Source organism: Narcine bancroftii, chromosome 4, assembly GCF_036971445.1.
Source record: "Narcine bancroftii isolate sNarBan1 chromosome 4, sNarBan1.hap1, whole genome shotgun sequence".
In the NCBI taxonomy this organism is placed as follows: domain Eukaryota; kingdom Metazoa; phylum Chordata; class Chondrichthyes; order Torpediniformes; family Narcinidae; genus Narcine; species Narcine bancroftii.
In genome coordinates this window covers 134846392-134870119 of record NC_091472.1, presented here as the reverse complement: position 1 = coordinate 134870119, position 23728 = coordinate 134846392, and the positions used below count along the sequence as shown (strand labels likewise).

The 23728-nt window shown below is 42.7% G+C and overlaps 1 protein-coding gene across 4 annotated transcripts in view; it reads left to right on the top strand.

Annotated features, from left to right (window-relative positions):
* Positions 1-23728, top strand: part of emid1 (EMI domain containing 1) — a 383223-nt gene that overhangs the window by 326571 nt on the left and 32924 nt on the right. For all 4 annotated transcript variants that reach the window (XM_069932905.1, XM_069932904.1, XM_069932907.1 and 1 more), the window contains exon 9: positions 1064-1228. In XM_069932905.1, coding sequence (XP_069789006.1) covers positions 1064-1228 — 165 coding nt within the window. The remainder of the gene's footprint in view (positions 1-1063; positions 1229-23728) is intronic.

Sequence of the window (23728 nt, the reverse complement as noted above, 5' to 3'; positions counted from 1 at the left end):
ATTTGGGAAAATTGAACCTACCTGAATTGATTTTGTCATTAAATCTGGAAAATGTTGGATCAGTGACCACTTGGAATTTGGAAAGTTTTATGCCTGTAATAAAATGGAATCTGCAATGCAGAAATACACACTCCTGTCATTGCTGTTAAATACATGGAGGAGTAAACATATATTTTTAAACGTTGACCCTGGAATCCACATTTAGGAAGAACAATTAAATAGATAATGAATTTGTAGTATTTGTACCAGAAGGATGAGTTGCCAGAAGGATTTTTCCAGAATTTAACAGGGAAATGGCAGAGTTCCCAGTGAAAAGTGGCTATCTGCAATGGCTATCACTGGGAGCTGTTGTGATTGTGTCTTAAGTTGTGTCAGACAATTAGGAGATCAGTATCAGGAGTTCAGAGCTGCTGGGTTTAGAAATCATCTTGATTTATTCTTCTTGTTGCTGACCTTTCCCTCATTACAGCACAAAAGAAAAACCATGTTCTTTTCTATAGCTCCATGTGGTGTTCACATCCTGAAGTACTCAACAAATTCATCTACTGTTGTCATGTAATCAAACCTTGCAAATACTTACTGCTCAGCAGAGTCCCACAGGCAGCACGTGAATGAATAAATCAGATTTTTCTGCAGTAACCTTATACAAGAGATTTCAGTTCCTACAGATGAAGGAAGCCTCCTGAGAAGATACAACAAACAGCAATTCATTGTTCTCCAAGTTGGAGTCCTTATGTTATAAATAGACCTGTAAAAGAAGAAGCATTCTTGCTTTTGGAAGGTTTATCTATTAATGACTATTATTATAACTGCATTCCGCTGCTATGTTGTACTATTTTAGCTACATGTGGAATTTGGTAATCCTTGCAAAACCCTTTTTCTGAGCTTTGCCAGAAATAGATTCTGTGATAAATGGGTGACAGAGAAATTTTGGTGGGTGCTCTTTAATCTCTAAACTTTTGGAGTGAGCATCTTAATTTGTTATTTTGTTGTCTGATATAAGAAAATAAAGTTTGAACTTTGGACATCAGCCTAATGCCAAGTTGTTACATTCATTTGACAGGTCCACCCGGGCGCCAAGGCCCCATTGGTGCAACAGGCATTCCTGGAGCCAGAGGCTTGCCAGGTCCCCCCGGTGCACCAGGAGCTCCGGGGCCTGCAGGGCCACCCCGTGCCGACATCCCTTATCCAGCATCAGCTGACCTTGGATACACATCGAACAACAATGGCAAGTACATGATATCATTCCTCATAGCAGCCGGCCACTATAGCTTTACATTTTGGCTTGCAAAGTAGGTTTATTTAAATTTTGTGTGATTTATTCAAAGGCTACAAGACAGTTGATATGATTCATGACTTCATTATTTGGCCTATGTAGGCACCTGCTGTGTGTAGTCAACTGTGTGCCAACTCATCAGTCTGTACTCCACAAATTAATCTCCACTCTCTGCATGGTATAATTTTTCTGCTCAGTTCCAGGTGGGATTCAATCCCCCGGACAAAATCACAAAGAAAATCCGCAGAAGGTTCTGCAGAGAAAAGACCATTCATTCAAAAAAATGAAATGCTGATGGAGGGGAACGTTTTAAAATGTACTTAGGTGTAGGATTGGAAGACTCCTGGGAATGAGATGGTTAGATAAACATTAAAGAATGTTGAAATCTGCATGTGATTGTATTCTGGCTCACATGGAGTTCTTGGTGATGATCATGTCAAACCTGATTGATACTCTTCAGCCAGAATAAATCAAATGAAATTCAGATTCTGTATTTGATATGTAAAGTTTTTAAGTTGGCTGAATCACCAATATGAAAATATTCATGACATAATTCGAAAATGAAAGGTACATTTGTGGTAGGAACAGCTAACAAGTATAGTTCAACGACTACTGGATGGAATTGCTATGATATTGACTGTGAGAGAACTGGGGCTGTTTGAAGTGTCAAACCCCAATACTACCCAACCATGCACACACAGACGTACACCTTAATATTATTTTCAGATTTCAAAAATTATTGTCTCACCAGCGGCACTGAATTATTAACATTTTTTATTGATTAATTCAAGAGATATTATGCTTCACAAGCTGAGCCAAGGTTGAATTGCCCAACCTTGAATTGCTGATGTCTTTGGGCTGTGGGTATGCTAAGTATGCTGTTCGGGAAGAAGTTACAGGATTTTGACCATGCAACGACGAAGGAATCGTCATAAGTTAAGATGATGTGACCTGAAGCACAACTTCCAGGTGGTGATATTTCCAGTCCATCCTGTAGATCAGTGGCTTTCAACCTTTTTCTTTCCACTCACATACCTCCTTAAGTAATCCTGATACCATAGGTGCTCTGTGATTAGTAAGGGTTTACTTAAGGTGGTATGCGAGTGAGGAAAAAAAAAGTTGAGAACCACTGCTCTAGACCCAGTTGTTACTGAAATATTTTCCTTGAGAAAAATTGTCATTGGCCCATTTCCTTTTGAACATAACGAGCCAATAAGGTACGATTAAAACAGTGGTTTTCAAACTTTTTCTTTCCACTCACAAACCACCTTAAGGAATCCCTTACTAATCACAGAGCACCTATGGCATAGGGATTCCTTGAGGTGGTATGTGAGTGGAAAGAAAGAAATTTAAAAGCCACTGCTGTAGATGGTACAAACTGCTGGTGTTGCGTGTCAGTGCTGGAGTGAATGAATGGGCTGCCATGTCCTGTATGAGAAGCTTTTGTGGTCGTGTCGAACTCTTCCAGGCAAATGGAAAGTATTGCATCACACTCCTGACCTGAGTCTTGTAGGTGTTGGGGAGTAACTGGCCACAGGATTGTTAGCCTGTAATTTGCCCTGTAGCTACACTGTGAATGAATCTGACTCTCCAATTCAATTTCTGGTTAATATTGCCAAATAAGGTTTCAAAGGAGCATCAATCAACATATTTCCAAGATACAGTATTCTGTCCCTGGGCTACCTTCCTGACCACTGGCCGAGATGTCAGTGTGCCTGTCTGCATGCTGGGAACATTTTCCCAGATCAAATACAGTTTTCTGGCCAGCACCATCCCTGCCTTCCTGGAAATATCAAAGACTAGTTTTCCAGATAAAAATTCACCAAAGAAATACAATTCACTCCAGATGATTTTAAGAAATGGCAGAAGAACGAGGTCTTTACATAAGCTGGATGGGATTGTTTAACAATAATTATCCTCGCCTGAGAACATCAAGGGGAGAGTACTCCAATTACACTCCTGAACCAAGACAATATCCAGTCCAGATTGACCTGTTTGATTGTTGTCCATTCCACCACCCTGAAAATATATGTGCCCTTGGCTCCAGTGTACATCTTCTAGAATATGCTTTACAGACATTCAGGATCGTATTCTGATAACACCTTGTAAACTAGTGACCTTGCTACCTAAATGGTCAAGGGCTGTAGATGCATTAGTGTGGGTGGGGACTATCTCAAGGAACAATGTAGTGATTCAACAAAGCCATTCATCACCACTTCCTGAAAGACAATTAGGGACGGACAGTAAATAGTGTTCTTGTCAGTGATACCTAGATCCCTTATAGGGATTTTTTTTTTAACTTGGAATATCTTGCAATTCCTTCATTGTCTTTGGGTCCAAATCCTTAAAAGCAAAAGGATTGCAGGAGTTCAAGAAGTGACTGACTACCACCCCATTTTCTCATTACTAATCAGTGGGCAAGAAAAACAGAACATCCTGAAGATACACAGTAAATCAGGCAGCATTTCTTGGAGAGGAGAACAGGGGTACAATTCAGGTCAACGAACTGTCATCCGAGCCTTTTTGTGGAAGAAATGTGTACAATACACTCTGCTGACCTGGAGAAGTTACTTGCACACTTCAACAGTTGTTTAGAATCTGATAATGATTTTGGCTTAACATTGTCAATATGGCCAAAGAGACTGTTATCCAGTTATGGTAATTGCTCAGTTTCGTTTGTGGTTATTTTCTAGCTGTGTGCTCTCTTTACTGAATTTACTTATCCAAATTTAAGATTTTTCAAGTTGTTGCCAATAGTTTAGTTCACCACCCCTTTAGATTTAAATGACATTCTTACCAGACCGTATTAAGGTATCTGATATCTGACTCTTAAGTTAGGTGACTCTGTAAGTCCAACACTCAATTTGGCTTTGAACAATATGGACCCCAAAAAAAAATGATCGAGCTCCTGAGTTAGATTGAATGAAGTGTTGATTAACATCAAAGTTGATGTTAATACCATGAATTTTGCCTCCAGCTCTTTTACTAATTTGCTGTCCAATGAATTTGCGGTATGATCTTGATGTTTCGGGATTGACACCAACTATTCAATACAGAGGGGAGGAAACTTAATTTTATTGGGTATCCTGAGGGACATTTTGTAATTTCTTCGATTGAAAATACATGATCTGCTTTTATAAAAGAAAACACTTCATGTAGACATTACACTTCAAAATTGGCAAATATTTTAAAGAGAGAAATATTTTGTTTTGTTCAGTTGTGTCTTCACTAGACACCAATTAAATATTTACTTAATAGAGGAAATCTGTAATAAAAACAGGAAATGCTGCACATGCTCAGCAGCTCTTTACCGACCTCCCTATTCTTCATCAAGCTTTCATCCCTTCCCTATCGGCTTCTGTATACAAAAGTGCCTTTGATATCTATTGCTACATTTGCTGATGTGCCTCATAATCGTATGGTGAAATTATATGAATTACACAAGTTCTTAACCAAGTTGTCAAAAAGAATGTGTGAATTTGAAAGGATAGCAAACTGCTGTGATGTGCTTCTGCTGAAGGGCCACATGTTTTCTCTTTCCTTTAATGTGCTAAGTATTGGGAGATTAATTAATGTTGAATGATGCTCCAATCCTAATGACTGGGCTTGGCTGAATGGTAAATGGCTCTTTCTTTTCTGATGTGCATAAAAGTCATTTGTGTCTTTCCCACATATTTCCACCCTTCAGACCGGAAATACAACTTTGTATGTGTATTGGAGCTCAACGTCTTACTCTTAAATCTATCCTCATTTTCATCACCATAAATCATCAATAAATTTAGCTCATCAAACCATGATGATGCGTTTTGCAGAGTGGGGGTGGAAATAGAAGGACAATTTTTCATAAGAAGCTGACTGTTCCATAACTCCCTTATAACTTGAGGGAGTTGAATTGGCAGCAAAGGGTGGGGAACCAATCTTAATTTTGGAGACAAAGCCCCCTACTGTAGCTTAAGAATTTGTCCAATCGTTCATTTGAAGACTTCTCCTTAAATAATCTTGCTTATTTCTATCCCTTGGTTCTTTTTTTTAAAAAAAGTAATTTATTTAAAAAATTTTTAATGATACAAAGTGGTAGAAGGCTCCTCCGGCCCGTGAAGCCCATGTCACCCAATTAACCTAGCAATTCCATACATATTGGGAATGTGGAGCACCCGGAGGAAACCCATATGGTCATGGGGAGAACATACAATCCCTTTACAGACAGCACCAGATTTGAACCTGGCTCTGTAATAGCATCACACTAACCACAATGTAGTTTTGGTCAATTTTGAGTATTCACCATACTCCGCACCCCCCACCCCCCAAAAAAAGCATCAGCTTCCACACCAAAATATCCTTCCTTTGTCAACTGTTGTGCCAGTCAACTCATTATTTTTGGCCACAGCATGAATCTCATTTTGCCACCTTTCCCTCCCTTTGACTGGAACATCAGAATGAGGTGAACCAGAATGTTTTCTTTTCACTCCCCTTCATATTCTTTCTTTGGCTTGGCTTCGCGGACGAAGATTTATGGAGGGGGTAAAAAGTCCACGTCAGCTGCAGGCTCGTTTGTGGCTGACCAGTCCGATGCGGGACAGGCAGACACGATTGCAGCGGTTGCAAGGGAAAATTGGTTGGTTGGGGTTGGGTGTTGGGTTTTTCCTCCTTTGCCTTTTGTCAGTGAGGTGGGCTCTGCGGTCTTCTTCAAAGGAGGCTGCTGCCCGCCAAACTGTGAGGCGCCAAGATGCACGGTTTGAGGCGTTATCAGCCCACTGGCGGTGGTCAATGTGGCAGGCACCAAGAGATTTCTTTAGGCAGTCCTTGTACCTTTTCTTTGGTGCACCTCTGTCACGGTGGCCAGTGGAGAGCTCGCCATATAATACGATCTTGGGAAGGCGATGGTCCTCCATTCTGGAGACGTGACCCATCCAGCGCAGCTGGATCTTCAGCAGCGTGGACTCGATGCTGTCGACCTCTGCCATCTCGAGTACCTCGACGTTAGGGGTGTGAGCGCTCCAATGGATGTTGAGGATGGAGCGGAGACAACGCTGGTGGAAGCGTTCTAGGAGCCGTAGGTGGTGCCGGTAGAGGACCCCTGATTCGGAGCCGAACAGGAGTGTGGGTATGACAACGGCTCTGTATACGCTTATCTTTGTGAGGTTTTTCAGTTGGTTGTTTTTCCAGACTCTTTTGTGTAGTCTTCCAAAGGCGCTATTTGCCTTGGCGAGTCTGTTGTCTATCTCATTGTCGATCCTTGCATCTGATGAAATGGTGCAGCCGAGATAGGTAAACTGGTTGACCGTTTTGAGTTTATTTTGATCATAGACCAAGAAAAGTCAAGATAAAAATCTTGAAGCAAAATTTGATTTTGGTGAGTGAACCTACAGACCAAGTTCTGATCTTAACTTGGGTCGATTTGCATATTGAGTCTTAAACTAATAATACAAAATAATGAATGCTCTACACTTTCACAGATTTTGATTAATACAAGAAACCCCTGTCCTCTTAATGTCTGAGTCTGATTTAAAACTTGATCTGGCAATTTTCCTTCTTTGTTTTATTCCCTGTGTTTTCCCAAGACGGGGTTAGTGCATATTCAACAACTCTTACAGAGTCTGGGATGTCAACACAATGGAGTGAAGTGATTATCAAATACTAAAACAGAGCTTGTTATTCAACCCTTGGGGAAATGGATGTAGCCAGTTAAATATTTTAACTGTTTTTTATATATATACTTTCTTTTATTTCTGGCTGAAGACCATCTGGAGTCACGTACACACAATTTTTAGCAATTAATTATAATGATTCTGTAGACAATCTAGAAATGTATGTGGTTAAGGCTGTTACAAATTAATCTCATTTACTGTCAGGATGGTTGAAATGAATTTACATTGAATATAAATCATGGTGTCATAAAGTACTTGCTAATTAACCACCACATCACAAACAAGTATTTCAACTCCATCTATATTCTGAGGTTGGCTTCAAGGCATTGTCTGGTTTGAGAGTGACAGCTATCATTTCAGCTTGTAGCTTGGCTCCAACATTCTACTTTAACTTGTCTGTCTCCGAGAGAGAGTATGACAGCTAATTGTGCCTGAGGTATGCTTGTACTGAGTTGTATGCATGAGTTCAAAATCTAATTGTTCCATGTGTAGGGAAGGGAAAAATCTTTGACCTTCAAAGATTGAAATTTAGCACAGGAAAGGTTACAATGAGACTCTTTCCCCTTTTCAAGAAAAATTGCAAGATGGTTTGATATAGGATGGGCTCTCTGCTTAATTCTGGAGTCAGTTTTCTTCTGACTTCAGGTTTGCATGTAAGTGCATTCTAAGCACAATGGTTAATCAATTTGTTAGAAATTAAAGTACCTTTAAAGAAATTGCTCGAGACAAAAATTGAGAACAAAGAACATTTATTACAACAACAATGCAAAGTTGGGTGCTTCCCCTTACCCTGGGAATACACACACATACTGGGGCTCACCCAACTTTTATACAGTCAATTTCAGTATCAGAGTGCCCTCCCCCTTACATTCTTCTGCCCCCTGGATAGGTTTGGCATAGGTAATCCTTCCTGCCTACGTGCAGTTTCAGTACACTTGGAGGACCAGGGGGTATCCTGTGGGTGTCCCATCATGTCATTGTCCTTATTCACACCTTCCTGATTCTCGGGGCTACAGTCTCTTGATATGCAGAGTTGGCTCATCCTGTCTAGGGTTGGCTAACCCATTCATCAGATGCAAGGATCGACAATGAGATAGACAACAGACTCGCCAAGGCAAATAGCGCCTTTGGAAGACTACACAAAAGAGTCTGGAAAAACAACCAACTGAAAAACCTCACAAAGATAAGCGTATACAGAGCCGTTGTCATACCCACACTCCTGTTCGGCTCCGAATCAGGGGTCCTCTACCGGCACCACCTACGGCTCCTAGAACGCTTCCACCAGCGTTGTCTCTGCTCCATCCTCAACATCCATTGGAGCGCTTACACCCCTAACGTCGAAGTACTCGAGATGGCAGAGGTCGACAGCATCGAGTCCACGCTGCTGAAGATCCAGCTGCGCTGGGTGGGTCACGTCTCCAGAATGGAGGACCATCTCCTTCCCAAGATCGTGTTATATGGCGAGCTCTCCACTGGCCACCGTGACAGAGGTGCACCAAAGAAAAGGTACAAGGACTGCCTAAAGAAATCTCTTGGTGCCTGCCACATTGACCACCGCCAGTGGGCTGATAACGCCTCAAACCGTGCATCTTGGCGCCTCACAGTTTGGCGGGCAGCAACCTCCTTTGAAGAAGACCGCAGAGCCCACCTCACGAACAAAAGGCAAAGGAGGAAAAACCCAACACCCAACCCCAACCAACCAATTTTCCCTTGCAATCGCTGCAATCGTGTCTGCCTGTCCCGCATCGGACTTGTCAGCCACAAACGAGCCTGCAGCTGACGTGGACTTTTTACCCCCTCCATAAATCTTCGTCCGCGAAGCCAAGCCAAAGAAAGATATGTAGGACTTGGTACTTCTGTCCAGGGCTAGGAGACCCTTATCTGATCCAGACTACCTCAACGTCCTACATTCTATTGTTCCTTACCACTCCTTATCTTAGTCTTATGGTCTTGTCACAAAGACTAGAAGATTCTTATGTTAATCGTGCTGACTCTGCTTTCCTGCATCCTAATCCCCAAGTTCATCCTGTTTGTACTGGTTACAGCCATTAACTGATGTATGAATTTTAGTTTCCTTCATGTTCATAATTTTAGATCAGTTTTCCCATCTCTCACAATCCTCACTTTTCTTTTAGATCAGTAATACTGATCTTTCACCATGATCAGTGTTACTGATCTTTGGTTACTGGTCTCAGTGTGACTGATCCCCCCCCTTCCTCACTTTTCTTTTAGATCAGTATTCTTCTTTTCTTTGGCTTGGCTTCGCGGACGAAGATTTATGGAGGGGGTAAAAAGTCCACGTCAGCTGCAGGCTCGTTTGTGGCTGACAAGTCCGATGCGGGACAGGCAGACACGATTGCAGCGGTTGCAAGGGAAAATTGGTTGGTTGGGGTTGGGTGTTGGGTTTTTCCTCCTTTGCCTTTTGTTCGTGAGGTGGGCTCTGCGGTCTTCTTCAAAGGAGGTTGCTGCCCGCCAAACTGTGAGGCGCCAAGATGCACGGTTTGAGGCGTTATCAGCCCACTGGCGGTGGTCAATGTGGCAGGCACCAAGAGATTTCTTTAGGCAGTCCTTGTACCTTTTCTTTGGTGCACCTCTGTCACGGTGGCCAGTGGAGAGCTCGCCATATAACAGGATCTTGGGAAGGCGATGGTCCTCCATTCTGGAGACGTGACCCATCCAGTGCAGCTGGATCTTCAGCAGCGTGGACTCGATGCTGTCGACCTCTGCCATCTCGAGTACTTCGACGTTAGGGGTGTAAGCGCTCCAATGGATGTTGAGGATGGAGTGGAGACAACGCTGGTGGAAGCATTCTAGGAGCCGTAGGTGGTGCCGGTAGATGACCCATGATTCGGATCCGAACAGGAGTGTGGGTATGACAACGGCTCTGTATACACTTATCTTTGTGAGGTTTTTCAGTTGGTTGTTTTTCCAGACTCTTTTGTGTAGTCTTCCAAAGGCACTATTTGCCTTGGCGAGTCTGTTGTCTATCTCATTGTCGATCCTTGCATCTGATTAAATGGTGCAGCCGAGATAGGTAAACTGGTTGACCGTTTTGAGTTTTGTGTGCCCGATGGAGATGTGGGGGGGCTGGTAGTCATGGTGGGGAGCTGGCTGATGGAGGACCTCAGTTTTCTTCAGGCTGACTTCCAGGCCAAACATTTTGGCAGTTTCCGCAAAGCAGGACGTCAAGCGCTGAAGAGCTGGCTCTGAATGGGCAACTAAAGCGGCATCATCTGCAAAGAGTAGTTCACGGACAAGTTTCTCTTGTGTCTTGGTGTGAGCTTGCAGGCGCCTCAGATTGAAGAGACTGCCATCCGTGCGGTACCGGATGTAAACAGCGTCTTCATTGTTGGGGTCTTTCATGGCTTGGTTCAGCATCATGCTGAAGAAGATTGAAAAGAGGGTTGGTGCGAGAACACAGCCTTGCTTCACGCCATTGTTAATGGAGAAGGGTTCAGAGAGCTCATTGCTGTATCTGACCCGACCTTGTTGGTTTTCGTGCAGTTGGATAATCATGTTGAGGAACTTTGGGGGACATCCGATGCGCTCTAGTATTTGCCAAAGCCCTTTCCTGCTCACGGTGTCGAAGGCTTTGGTGAGGTCAACAAAGGTGATGTAGAGTCCTTTGTTTTGTTCTCTGCACTTTTCTTGGAGCTGTCTGAGGGCAAAGACCATGTCAGTGGTTCCTCTGTTTGCGCGAAAGCCGCACTGTGATTCTGGGAGAATATTCTCGGCGACACTAGGTATTATTCTATTTAGTAGAATCCTAGCGAAGATTTTGCCTGCAATGGAGAGCAACGTGATTCCCCTGTAGTTTGAGCAGTCTGATTTCTCGCCTTTGTTTTTGTACAGGGTGATGGTGGTGGCATCACGAAGATCCTGAGGCAGTTTACCTTGGTCCCAACAAAGCTTGAAAAACTCATGCAGTTTGGCATGCAGAGTTTTGCCGCCAGCCTTCCAGACTTCTGGGGGGATTCCATCCATACCTGCTGCTTTGCCACTTTTCAGTTGTTCGATTGCCTTATATGTCTCATCCAGGGTGGGAACCTCATCCAGCTCTAGCCTTAGGGGCTGTTGAGAGAGCTGGAGCAGGGCGGAATCTTGGACTGAGCGGTTGGCACTGAAAAGAGATTGGAAGTGTTCTGACCATCGGTTGAGGATGGAGATCTTGTCGCTGAGGAGGACTTTGCCGTCTGAGCTGCGCAGCGGGCTTTGGACTTGGGGTGAGGGGCCGTACACAGCCTTTAGAGCCTCGTAGAAACCCCTGAAGTCGCCAATTGTTTTACCCAGCTGGTCCATAACCGAATTGCAGTCTCTGTGTCGTTGGATAGAGTTAGGGAAACATACTTTCTTTGGGGTATAGTGTTCTGACGAGGGGTTCGATGAATTAAAAACTGCAGCCAAGTCTTTGGCAGGTTTTAGTTGATCCTCTTGCCATGCTTTTACATCACTAGATTTTAATAAAATGAATAACAATCTGACTTTCCTTTGTGTCAGTGTAAAAATAGTAAAATGAAACACAAACCATATTTGCATGGGTTTTGAATATGAAAGACCTTATTAAAATGCAGTTGGAGCTGCTTGTCTGTATGGGGCACAACCCTCCAATTTGTTAGAGTACATAACAGACATTGTAGCACAAGAGCCTCTGCAAGAGAACTTGAAACATATTCAACCTTTAGTTCTGCCTTAAGTAAAATGCCTTGTGCACCATATAGCAATAACAGTACAGAAACAGGCCATATTGGCCCTTCTAGTCCGCACCGATTTACATGAAACTCCAACTAGTTCCACCTACCTACTCCCTGCCCATAACCCTCCAACCCCCTCACATCCATCTACTCATCACTGCCACTGTAATATAGTTGAACTAACCGCTACACTACCCAAAGTGAGACAAGAGCCCTTGCATTTTCTGACTAAAGGTCACAAGTGCAGCCAACAGATTACTTCAAGGCACTTTCAGCCTTGCTTCTCTGTGCAGCCATGTAATCTTTGAGAAGAGGCAAACATAACCAAGGGCATTAAAAGGGTAAAAATCTGGCAATTTTCTCTCCACAGAGAGCATTGGGGAGCCTGGAACCGATTGTTGATTTTGTAAAACGAAGTTGAACAGGCTTGTACACATTTTCAGACTGCTTGTGCAGTGAGTGCCATACACCATGGTCTTCTGATTCATTGGTGAGGAGGTGATCAGTAAGATGCAGCAGTGGAAGCGCTTGCTCAAAGGCTGGAGGAAAATTAGACTTAGACCTGGATTTGTCAGAATGATAAGAGTTTATCTAAAGCTGGCTGTAGATAGAAGAACATCACAGGTACTCCTCAATTTACGATAGGGTTGCGTTCCAGCAGACCCAGCATAAGTTGAAAAAAATCTTAATTGGAGACGTACCTTGTCTAACATTGACAGCACTGTATCAGTCCTCATACTGATCCCGCTGCACCACTCTCTAATGACAGCGCTGTATCAGTCCCCATACGGATCCCGCTGCCTTGCTCTCTCCCAACAGTCCCTGTAAGCTTTCCGAAAATGTGATTAACCAACGAGGCTACAAAAAATTCACTTTAGAGGAATTATCAAAGTTTATTGGAAAAATCAACGATGCTTGTGATGACCTTTAACACATTATATGAAAGTAAATGACAGTCATGCTATTGTGTCATCGTAAAATCATAAGTAAGGGAGCACCTGTATTACCTTTCATATTTTTCCAATGTTGATTGCACACACAATCATTTAAGTACCGGCTAGTTTCTATAATATTGTACTTAAAGTTTTGCTGCATGAATCCTGGAGCTTGTGGAGTCATTATTGAATCAAGAAATATTGGTGCCATGCCAATTTCTCTGTACCATGCCAATTTCCCAGTCCTGAAGCCGGGACGTAGTGAATAGTATCAGGTACAAGATCTGTGAGTAATTAATGCTATTATTATTCCTATGCGCCCAATTGTTCTGAACGATGCCACCAATGTAAATCATATTCCACCTATTGCAGTACTCACACACCACCATAGACCAGTTCGCAGGTTTATTTCTCCATTAAGCTGAATCCAGTCGCGCAGGGTTGACCTCCGTGATTATTTACAATGTAACTTCCGCACTACCGGATTTAAATATAAACCTGATGAATGGGGGAGAGTTATCATGAATTAAATAACAGCGGCAATACAGAGAAATTGTGCTGAGGCATTAATTTCACTCCGGAGGAAAATGCACTAGAGAAATGAATGATTAAACTTATAGGAATCCCCATAGGAATCCCCAGAGGTATCTTTATTCTCCAGAGGTGGGTGATCTTTAAACTCACGGACCTTGACTGCTGAATGTGTAGAAGAAATGTACTAAATCTATTGATAGGACTCCATACCTCTAACTGCAAGACAAGAGCCTGAAGCCTCAATTTCAAGTGCCACAGTGCACTTAAAGGGACATGCACACTCCCCCTTCAACTGGCTGATCCAGCCACTTTACACATCAGATCCTTTCTTTATCTCACATACACTTAAAGTTAAGATGTATAGAACTCACCCTATTTGCGCAAACATTTCTCCCTGCAAATGTTATAACATCACTCAACTCTCAGGTACTCCCTGTGCAAGATCACATTTGAATACAATTTATTTCATAAATTGGAATTAACTGGTAGTTAAATTTGCTCATTCTACAGTATTGATAAACGATCCTTTATGACATTTAAATTTTAGCATGAATTTTAATCAATATTGGTCAGTGACTGAAGTGGGAAGTCGTGATTTATGAAATTATCTCTGGTCTCTACTCTCCCACTCCCTGCACTTCTCCCAACATTCAGGAGCTGGCACACAGTCCCTGCCTTTTTTCATGTTACTCATCTACTATTCCTTTAACTGCTTGCATTAAAATTTTAGCCTTTGCTTTCTGCTTATCTTCAGATGTCTGGACAAATGCTTTTTTGTGCTATCTGTAGAAGCTGGGTTATTCCCTGCTCATGCCAATTTTCTGTCTTTTATAATTTTCTTCTAATGTCTGAGGCTGAGTTGGTAACAAAACCAGTTAGTACCAATTGTTCCCCTGCTGGGGATTCTATGTCGAGACCCCCATATTGTATATATATTTGGTCCCAAAAATTGGTCTAACTGTTCGGCACATCCCTGGGGATCTTCTATCAGGGAGGTCAGTTCTTTCTTAAAATTACGTACTTCAGTGCTGGTCAGGGGCACATTTACGAACCCAAGACCTTCTCCCACGGGAACCTCCCGCAGGGGTCGCATCCAGCTAATTTCTGGTTTCTTAGATTTGTGTTCCTGTTCCCTGAGAAGTGAATCGCAGGGTTCTGCCACTTCATCCTGAGGGATCTCATGCTGTTCTGAATTACAATGTTCTACCTCTACTGTCAACGGAGGTGGTAATCGAGCACCTTGTGAGTGAGTTACCATACCACTCCTATTCTCTTCTCTCTTCTCTAGCTGTGGGGGAGGAGGGGAAGGTGCAGAAGGGTAGGTCATAGAAGGGGAAGGAAAGATAGGAGCCGGCATAGGAGGAACATAAGGTGGAGGGAGGGAATGTAACACATCCCAACCCTGTGATTCAGGGACAAAAGGTTCCTCCTCTCTCTTATCCCTGAATTCTTTCTCATTCAAAACCAGTTGTTCAATGGGTCCCTTGAGCCAGCAGGCTGCATATTCCCTGCTCTCAACATTGTCTTTCTGGTTTTGATAGAGCCATAGGTTCAAAGCTTGACACATCCATTCATCCTCGGATCCGAATTTTGGCCAGTACACGGAGCTCCCTTTAACCGGGTATTTAACCCATTCAATACAACAATACCTGACCATTGTCAGTTTGTCTTTCCCACGGGTCTTTCCTGTGCCCCACTCAGATAACATCAACCCAAGCGGGCTGTACGTAGCTATCTGGTGTTCACATCCTGAACCAGGACTACAACAATACCTGACCATTGTCAGTTTGTCTTTCCCACGGGTCTTTCCTGTGCCCCACTCAGATAACATCAACCCAAGCGGGCTGTACGTAGCTATCTGGTGTTCACATCCTGAACCAGGACTCTCTTCCTTGCTACTCATTATTCCCATACTTATAAACAAGTAAAATTACTCTTACCGAGTTCCAGTAGTAATGCTCTAGCGCGCTTCCTTCCGTCGTTTGTTCTCAATGCCTCTTCTCGGATATCACTCGCTTCTTCCACTGACAAGCCACCCGTCGCCCGTGAGTCCAGCTGAATCAGCTGGGGTGCACCTACTCTCGTCGTCGGGGTACTCTGTCAGTGGAGGGAGTGTGATCCCGGACGAGCCCCCATTTGTTAGAAATTAAAGTACCTTTAAAGAAATTGCTCGAGACAAAAATTGAGAACAAAGAACATTTATTACAACAACAATGCAAAGTTGGGTGCTTCCCCTTACCCTGGGAATACACACACATACTGGGGCTCACCCAACTTTTATACAGTCAATTTCAGTATCAGAGTGCCCTCCCCCTTACATTCTTCTGCCCCCTGGATAGGTTTGGCATAGGTAATCCTTCCTGCCTACGTGCAGTTTCAGTACACTTGGAGGACCAGGGGGTATCCTGTGGGTGTCCCATCATGTCATTGTCCTTATTCACACCTTCCTGATTCTCGGGGCTACAGTCTCTTGATATGCAGAGTTGGCTCATCCTGTCTAGGGTTGGCTAATTTAATATGTATAAATCTGTGTAAGGTTAGCTAATTAGATATGTAGGACTTGGTACTTCTGTCCAGGGCTAGGAGACCCTTATCTGATCCAGACTACCTCAACTTCCTACATTCTATTGTTCCTTACCACTCCTTATCTTAGTCTTATGATCTTGTCACAAAGACTAGAAGATTCTTATGTTAATCGTGCTGACTCTGCTTTCCTGCATCCTAATCCCCAAGTTCATCCTGTTTGTACTGGTTACAGCCATTAACTGATGTATGAATTTTAGTTTCCTTCATGTTCATAATTTTAGATCAGTTTTCCCATCTCTCACAAATTCAAGTTTATTGTCATCTGATTGTATTGTACAACTTAATAAAACAGCATTCTCCAGTCCTTGGTGCAAAACATTCAGACACACAACCAGACATAACACACATCCAGACAAACAATATTTATGCAGGACAAATATTTTATCTATACAAATAAACAAATATTGTTTTGTACACATGAATCTCAGATGGTTAGTGTGAGCAGTTCCTTTGGTCATTCAGCATTCTCACTGCCCATGGGAAGAAGCTGTTCCTCAGCCTGGTGGTGCTGGCTCTGATCCTTCTGTATCTCTTCCCCAACAGGAGCAGCTGAAAGATGCAGGGTAGAAGGGGTCCTCGGTGATTTTGTGCACCATCTTCAGACAATGATCCTGGTAGATCACGTCAATGGGAGGGATAGAGAGTCCAGTGATCCTCTCTGCCACTTTTATGGTCCTGTGGATTGACCTCTGATCCCATTTTTCTGCAGCAACTGTACCACACTGCAGCCAGCCAGGACCCTCTCGATAGAGCTCCTCTAGAAGTTGACATAATGCTGGCCGTGAGCCTTGCCCTCTTCCGTCTTTTGAAGAAGTGAAGTAGTTGCATCTTCCTGACAAGTGAGGAGATGTTGGGTGTCCACGATCGATAGGTCACTAGTTAAGTGATGCCAAGGAAATTTGTTTTGCAGCCTTGGGGTCAAGATGGCTATCTTTGCATGGTAATGAATATTGACAGGTTTCAGTCAGAGAACATTTCTGTAAATTGGGCATAGTTTCTATTGGATTTCAGTCTCCTAAAATGCCTTCAATTTACAATAATGAGAATCACTGTTGAATAAGGAATTCAATAGAAAAAGCAATCATGAACTATCATTAGAAAAAAACATTCAAATTCAAAAATATAACAAAGAATTCAATTGGGCTGAGTTGTATCGACTACTGTGATTGGTCTTTCTAAGTACAGTGTGAAGGGTGAAAATAAGAATTAACATAGGAGAAGTAGTAGATGATATATAATGATCACCCAGATGTTCAAGCCATCTTCAGATAGAATTGTCACCTTAAATAAACACACTTCCAATGTCCCCTTCCTATTTCATCCCAGACCACTGGTTCTCAGACATCCTTAAGTATTTCTCTACTTATTGCAGACCTCCTATAACAAATTCATGTGTTGGGGGATGGGGGGACTGGTGAGCTCTAGCCCCTTCCCACCCCTCCATCGGGATTTTTGTTGTGTTTTAGCGGGAAAATGTTTTGTCTTCGCTGCATCGCTGCAGACTGCCTCCAAATGTGCAGACCACAGGTTCTAGAATCTTGGTGTAAGGTGCTTCAAAATAAAATTAGATTATTTGCTTGTAATATGAAATTACATTCATTACCAACTACCACGATCTCATTTGTTTTAGACTAAAATATGAAGTGCATGAAGAGAATGGTTAAAGAAATTACAACTGCAGTAGGAGTTATCAACACAATTTACTTTTAACAATGAATTACTATCCAAATGTATTCTTAATTGCCTTTTGTTTTAAGAATTTAAAAAATAACATTTGCCCATTTGCCAATTGTTAAATATGGAAGGTGAGGAATGGAAGCTGATAATACAGTATTTGAATTTGGGCACATGCCTCCAAGGTCAAGTCTTCATTCCCCTTGTTTGGGCAATGACTGTCAGGTCTCCTGAGGAAACCTTCTTCACTTTGGGGACAACCTTTTAATGCCAGTATGCGTTCTACACCAATGACTGACAGCTTTAACGTAGAACAGGAGGTCAAATGGCAGACTGGTCTTTCTTGTTAGAGGGTTTGAGTACAAGAATAAGGGTGCCTTCCTGCAATTATATAAAACTTTGATTAAACCACACCTGAAATAGTATTTTCACTTTAGTGTCTTTATCAAGCAAGGATATTCTTGCTCGAGAAGATAATTCATCAGACTGACTCTTGGCATACCTGAAGTTGAGTCGGCTAGGTGACTTTGTTGAATTGTACAATAAGTTTGACAGGTAAGGTTACAAGGAAGGTAATTTTCCCTGGCTGGGGAATCTTGAAACAGAGGAACCAACCTCTCTGAAATATGCCTATATGTAGATTCCAGCAAAGGTGAAACACTTTTAACATTGTGTGTTTACCCTCTATTTTTATGCGCCAACTGCTTCAATACAAGTCACCTTCTGTCACCTGGCCCTGAATCAAGTAACCACCATACCCCACTAACCTTCAACAATCCCCAAGTTTCTCTATCCACCACCTAACAAATGCAGAGAAAATGCACATGTGTGCATGATATACAATGTGGATGCTATGGGACTTCATATCTTGGGTCCTTCTTCATCACCAGGTCAATGTATCTTTGAGGCGCATTCTAAATTCTAGGCCTGTTCCTTAGATAAATGGATGTTTGTGTCTTGGCCCATACTCATCAGTTACTGAGCATCTCGTGCCCTCTAGTGGTCGCAGTGTAACTGAAATAACATGTTATAGAACAGGGGTGTCAAACTCAAATTCACGGAAGGCCAAAATTAAAAACTTGGACTAAGTCGAGGGCCGAACTAAATATTTATTGAAAATTTTCAACAACATCTGCATGTTTTCTCTTCTTTCAACATATGTAATGTTAAACTTTAGGATATAACTTTAGGAGGATAATGTTACAGGTCAGGAGTAGGTAGCTCAAGTTCACCCTTTGCTTGACCTAAGGGAAACCTATTTGGTCCCTGTGGAGATGTAGTCAGCATTCACAGGCTGTGTCCATTTTGCATCAGGACTCAGCATTTCCTGCTCACTCCTCAGGCTCTAGGCCTCTATTCACCCTCGACCCACCATCCCTCTACCTGACCAGTCCTTTACTCAACCTCTACTCACCCCTCACTCCACTCGCTCTGCCTCTACCCACCCCATCATATACAAGCCCCTCTACTGCCTCTCCTCTACCCGTTCCTCCCTCTACCCATCTCTCACCCTCTAATCACCCCTCCCCTACTTGCCCTGCCCCTCCCGTTTTACCTCTTCCCTATCCACCCCTCCTTCTACTCATCACTCCCTCTAACTGCCCCTCGCACCACCATAACTTCCCCTGCCCATTACTCCTCACCTACACCCTCTGCCCACCCCTGCTTACCCACCTACTCAGGCCCAGCGCGCTGCCGATCAGCCTTTGCGGAACAGCGGGAGCCGTGCGCAGCCTGCCATGTCTGTCGCGCCGACAGGAAATCACAGGCGCTCGCCAATCCACCACACCGCTCGACAGGTGGGAGAAGTGGCTGGTTGTGCGGGGAGCCTTCCAACTGGCTTGCCGGCTGATGACATCGACAGACTTCTCGTGTTACAATTTTGTTTTCCCCGTTCTCAAAGTTTGCACGGTCAACCTGCAACACTCTTTCTCCCTCCGCATCCCGTGGATCTGGTGCCCGGGTGTTGTTAGGATTCCCAGCAGAAGGTTTGTGGAACTTTACCATTCTGGATTCCTTTTTGAGAATATTCTGGCCATCTTTTAAGGGGGGTGGTTTTAGGGGGGGAGGGGATAGTTAGGGGGTGGGGAAGGATGTGCAATGAAGGGGGAGGATGGTGGGGGTGACATTACCAAAAAACAGCATCGGCTCTCGCTGCAGAACGGGCCACCTCTGATACATTTTTGAAATGATCTTGCGGGCCAAATATAATTATATCGCGGGCCAAATTTGGCCCGCGGGCCAGAGTTTGACATGTGTGTTATAGAACATAGAACATTACAGCACAGTGCATGTCCAAGTTGTGCCACCTAAAGAAACAACAGTCTAATCCTTCCCTACCTCACACTCATATCTATTTTTCTTACATCCCTGTGCCTATCTAAGTATTTAAATGTACCAACAGCCTTCACCACCACTGTAATACTTTGAGAAATTACACTAATTTCACATCACACATTGCAGTTACAATATATAAATATGTCCAAGCCTAGAGTCAGTTGATGCACAGTAAAAGTAAAGGAGTCACTAGGTGATGCCAAAGTATCTTTGCAATAAAATTTTACAGCACATTTTACTATGGAGACACACTGTCCTCAGACACCTGTATAACTCACCATCCACATTTATCTGTACCACTCATACCATCCACACACATCTGTCCCACACAATGTCTACACACATCTGGACCACTCGCACCATCCACATCCACCAGAACCACTCACACTCTTCACTCAAACACCTGTACCATTCACACTGTCCACAGACACCTGTACAACTCACCGTCCTCACACATCTGCACCACTCACACCATCCACACACATCTGTACCACTCACACCGTCCACAGACACCTGCAGCACTCACATGTGTGATTTCAACAGCAGTCTCAGACTGCCTCATTTGTTTAGGGGATGGGGGCGTTCATAGTTCATCTCCAGTTATCCACATTGCTGGAGTTGGAATCATACTCAGGTCAGGACAGGTAAGGAAGGAAGGTTTCCTTCCCTGAAGGACACGAGAAAACTAAATGGATTTTCAATAATAATTTGGTAGAAGGAAGACGACCATTATCCAGGATCTTTTTAAGTTCCAAATTTATTGAGATGTGGTGGGAGTTGAATTTGTATCTGCAGATAGATGGTCCAGATTTCTGGCCATTACTTCAGAACCTGCACCTTAATGCACCCTCTGTGCTGTAGTAGGAGACTGATTGCCCTTGGCATTTGATCTCTCAGTTTTCCACCAATGACAACTGCCAATTTTTTTTTTTAATTTAGACATACAGTATGGTAACAGGCCCTTTCGGCCCACGAGCCCGTGCCACCTAATTACACCCAATTGGCCTATAACCCCAGTGCATTTTGAATGGTGGAAGGAAACTGTAGCCCCTGGAAGAAATCCTTGCGGGCAGACATGGAAAGAAGATACAAACTCCTTACAGAGAGCAATGGATTCAAACCCCAGTCGGTCACTGGTGCTGTAACATTAACCATGCTGAAGAATAAACTGCAACAAAAACAGAATATTCTGAAAAAAATCCAGCAGATCAGGCAGTATCTGTGGAAAAGAAATAGTTAATGTTTAATTTATGTAATGTTTAATAAGGTTCTTTTCAACTTCTAAAAAGTTATTTTTGTTTCTCTTAATTGTTTAATTAAGTAACCAGGCCATTGCTGTGGACAAGGCCTGAGATTCCCTCCTCTGAGACCAAGTCATGACTTGCTAAAAGACTGGAATAGCCAAGTCTCCAACACAAAGGCTACCTCAGCAGGTTAAAATTGCAGATGAACAGCCCAAATGCAGACAGCAGGTCAGGTTAACCACAAGCTGACACATTAAGGCTGTGTAGGTGTTACACACATTGAAGTCGGGCTGTATTCTGGCTGTTACATTGCTCGGTGACATTTCCCCATCAGCTAAAGCAAAGTATGCAAAGAGCCTCACTCCACCAAGGACTGCCATGCTCTGGGCACGATTTCAAAACTGTGACAATAAACAGCTAGTGCCAGTTCTTGTCAATATGTGATTGGTACTGGAGGGAGCAAAAGCTGAGTTTGAAAAAGGAAAATGCAGATTATAGTGTGCCACAATGGGAATAAAGAAAACAGACTTCCTGTTGTGGTGGAATTGTTATCAGCCTAGTCTGTGTGTGGTACAACCTCTAACCCAAACAGGTCAGCTCATCTGACGCTCAGCTGTTCAAGAAAGGTCCTGACTATTGTCTAGAAGCTAGTAAATGTAACTAGATTCGTGAAGCTGATTAAACTAAGCAGGAAGGAAATTGTTTTCCTCACCCTTCTCATTTACAGAGAGAAAGTTAACTGAAAAGCTCCTTTTAAAATCCCACAAGTGAAGATAAGATTGATTTGGCTTGTGCAGAAATTAGTTTTGCCAAAATTCTTCAGAATTTGAAATATTAATGCACACTACTTAAATCATGACTGGTTCTTTTCTTCCCCCCCTTATTTTGAATTATTTAGCTTTGCTGAAACAACATAGTGGGAGGGGGAGTGGAAAGGAGGCCACTGCAAATTGGGAACCACTTTCATCTTTAAAGGGATATGTAACTGTTTGCTCAATTTATTAAGTCTTTTTGAAGTGTGCATTTAAAATTGACTGGAACAGTACATCCACTTAAAATTGGATTGAAATGTGAGAGTTTTTTGTTTTACAGTGATGTGTATCTCTTGGTGTTTTATTGTTGTGCAGGAAGAGCTTTGCAGGCCAGGCAACATCTGCAGAGAGAAAAAAAACAAAGTTAACTGTGTAGGCTGAGATCTGGCAAAACTTAGAGATCAAGTAAGTTTTAATTTGGAGAGGAAGTGGTAAGAGGCAGAGAAAAAAAATATGACAGAGTGTGGGTGGTAGAACAGAAAACCAGAGAGAAAAAAAATGAATGGAAGTGTGAAACTAAAAACAGTGTCATTGCCAAGAGAGGCTGAAAATTATCTAAAGACACACACTCTCAGTTCCAGGTCCAATACTCTGAGCACCATCTGCTGCCCAGACCTTTACAGTGAAGCAACTGAAATCATTGTAAATAAACTTCAGATCATTTTCTGAGGTGGTTTTAAATACAGTGGCATCAACCTGATGTCCCACTGTCCAAGTTGGTGTTCTAATTCAGCTGGAAATTCACAAGAAATCTTTGGCTTACAATATTGTGTGATTCAGAGTGTTCCTGCCTTGCCTAAACAGAAACTGGCAGGTCAGGAATGCCCTGGATGTCAGGTGGCAGAGCTTGCTCCACCTCCTGGTTGGATGTCAGATACCACTGCATCTGATCTCCTGCTGAGCTCCTAATTTAAGGTCATGCAGTGTTGAGGGGCCAGATGTAAAATGCACCTGTCCCCTTAGACTTAGTTGCGGGAGTGAATGGGACCACAGATGTGCATTGTAACCTTCAGTATTTCCTTTATGTAAATTAACATCAATGTTTTAATTTATAGCAGTAAGATGTGTTTTAAATAAAAGTGTTCAATGTTTGAAAATCATTTTTATTGTTAAGATACCTGCTTTTAATCAGAGACATTTAACAGCATTTGAAATAGTCTTTGGCAGTGTCAACCCTTCAAAGGTAGCTTTGCAGAACAACCGTGGCAAAGAGATCTGATACTCAATTTGCCTCCTAGGGACTTTGGGGAGTGGGAGGCATGAATCAGCCCAACAAACTTTGAGAAGACACAGAATGTGCTGATAGAATTAACTTATTGTCTTTCTTTCTCGGGTTTCTGTACCATGTGATGTAAAATAGCAATAAGTATTTTGCTAGGTTTTTTTTAATTTTTAATCTGATCTTCTGTCAACAGGGTAAGTGTAACTCAGTTTATCCATGGAAGATATTCTCTTGATACAAAATTTTCTCATGAGCCAAACCAAGTGTTTTCTGGACCCGGAATTTCCTGTCACTTACCTCTCCCAGTCATTTTTCTCTGCTTAAGGGAAGGGATTTCCTGTTCTTAATGTAATTAAGGGGAGTTGTTTCAATCGCCTTCTTTCAATAGGCTCCTTGAGGAATCCATTGTCAGTGTACAAACAGAAAAGGGCCAGCAAAATGTCACAAAGGTCTGGTAAATTTGTGATTCCTTACAGGCAAGAATCCCAAACCTGGAGGCACTTTTGCATACCCACACAAAATCACAGTGACTCGATAAATGCATCTATCGACTGAAAAGAATGTATGTTGGTTCTGAGAGTAACTCATTAGGAAGTAGTAAATGTGATAACTTTAAAGTAAGGGAGAGTGTGAATGACTTTGTTCTTTTGTCCTTCTGGCGTGAGTAAAGTGCTGTATCTTAAGGAGTTTACCACCCTGAAACAGATTTAATTAAAATCAAGGATAACAGAAGATCATTGTCTGCTCCACACATTTTCCTCCACGTGGG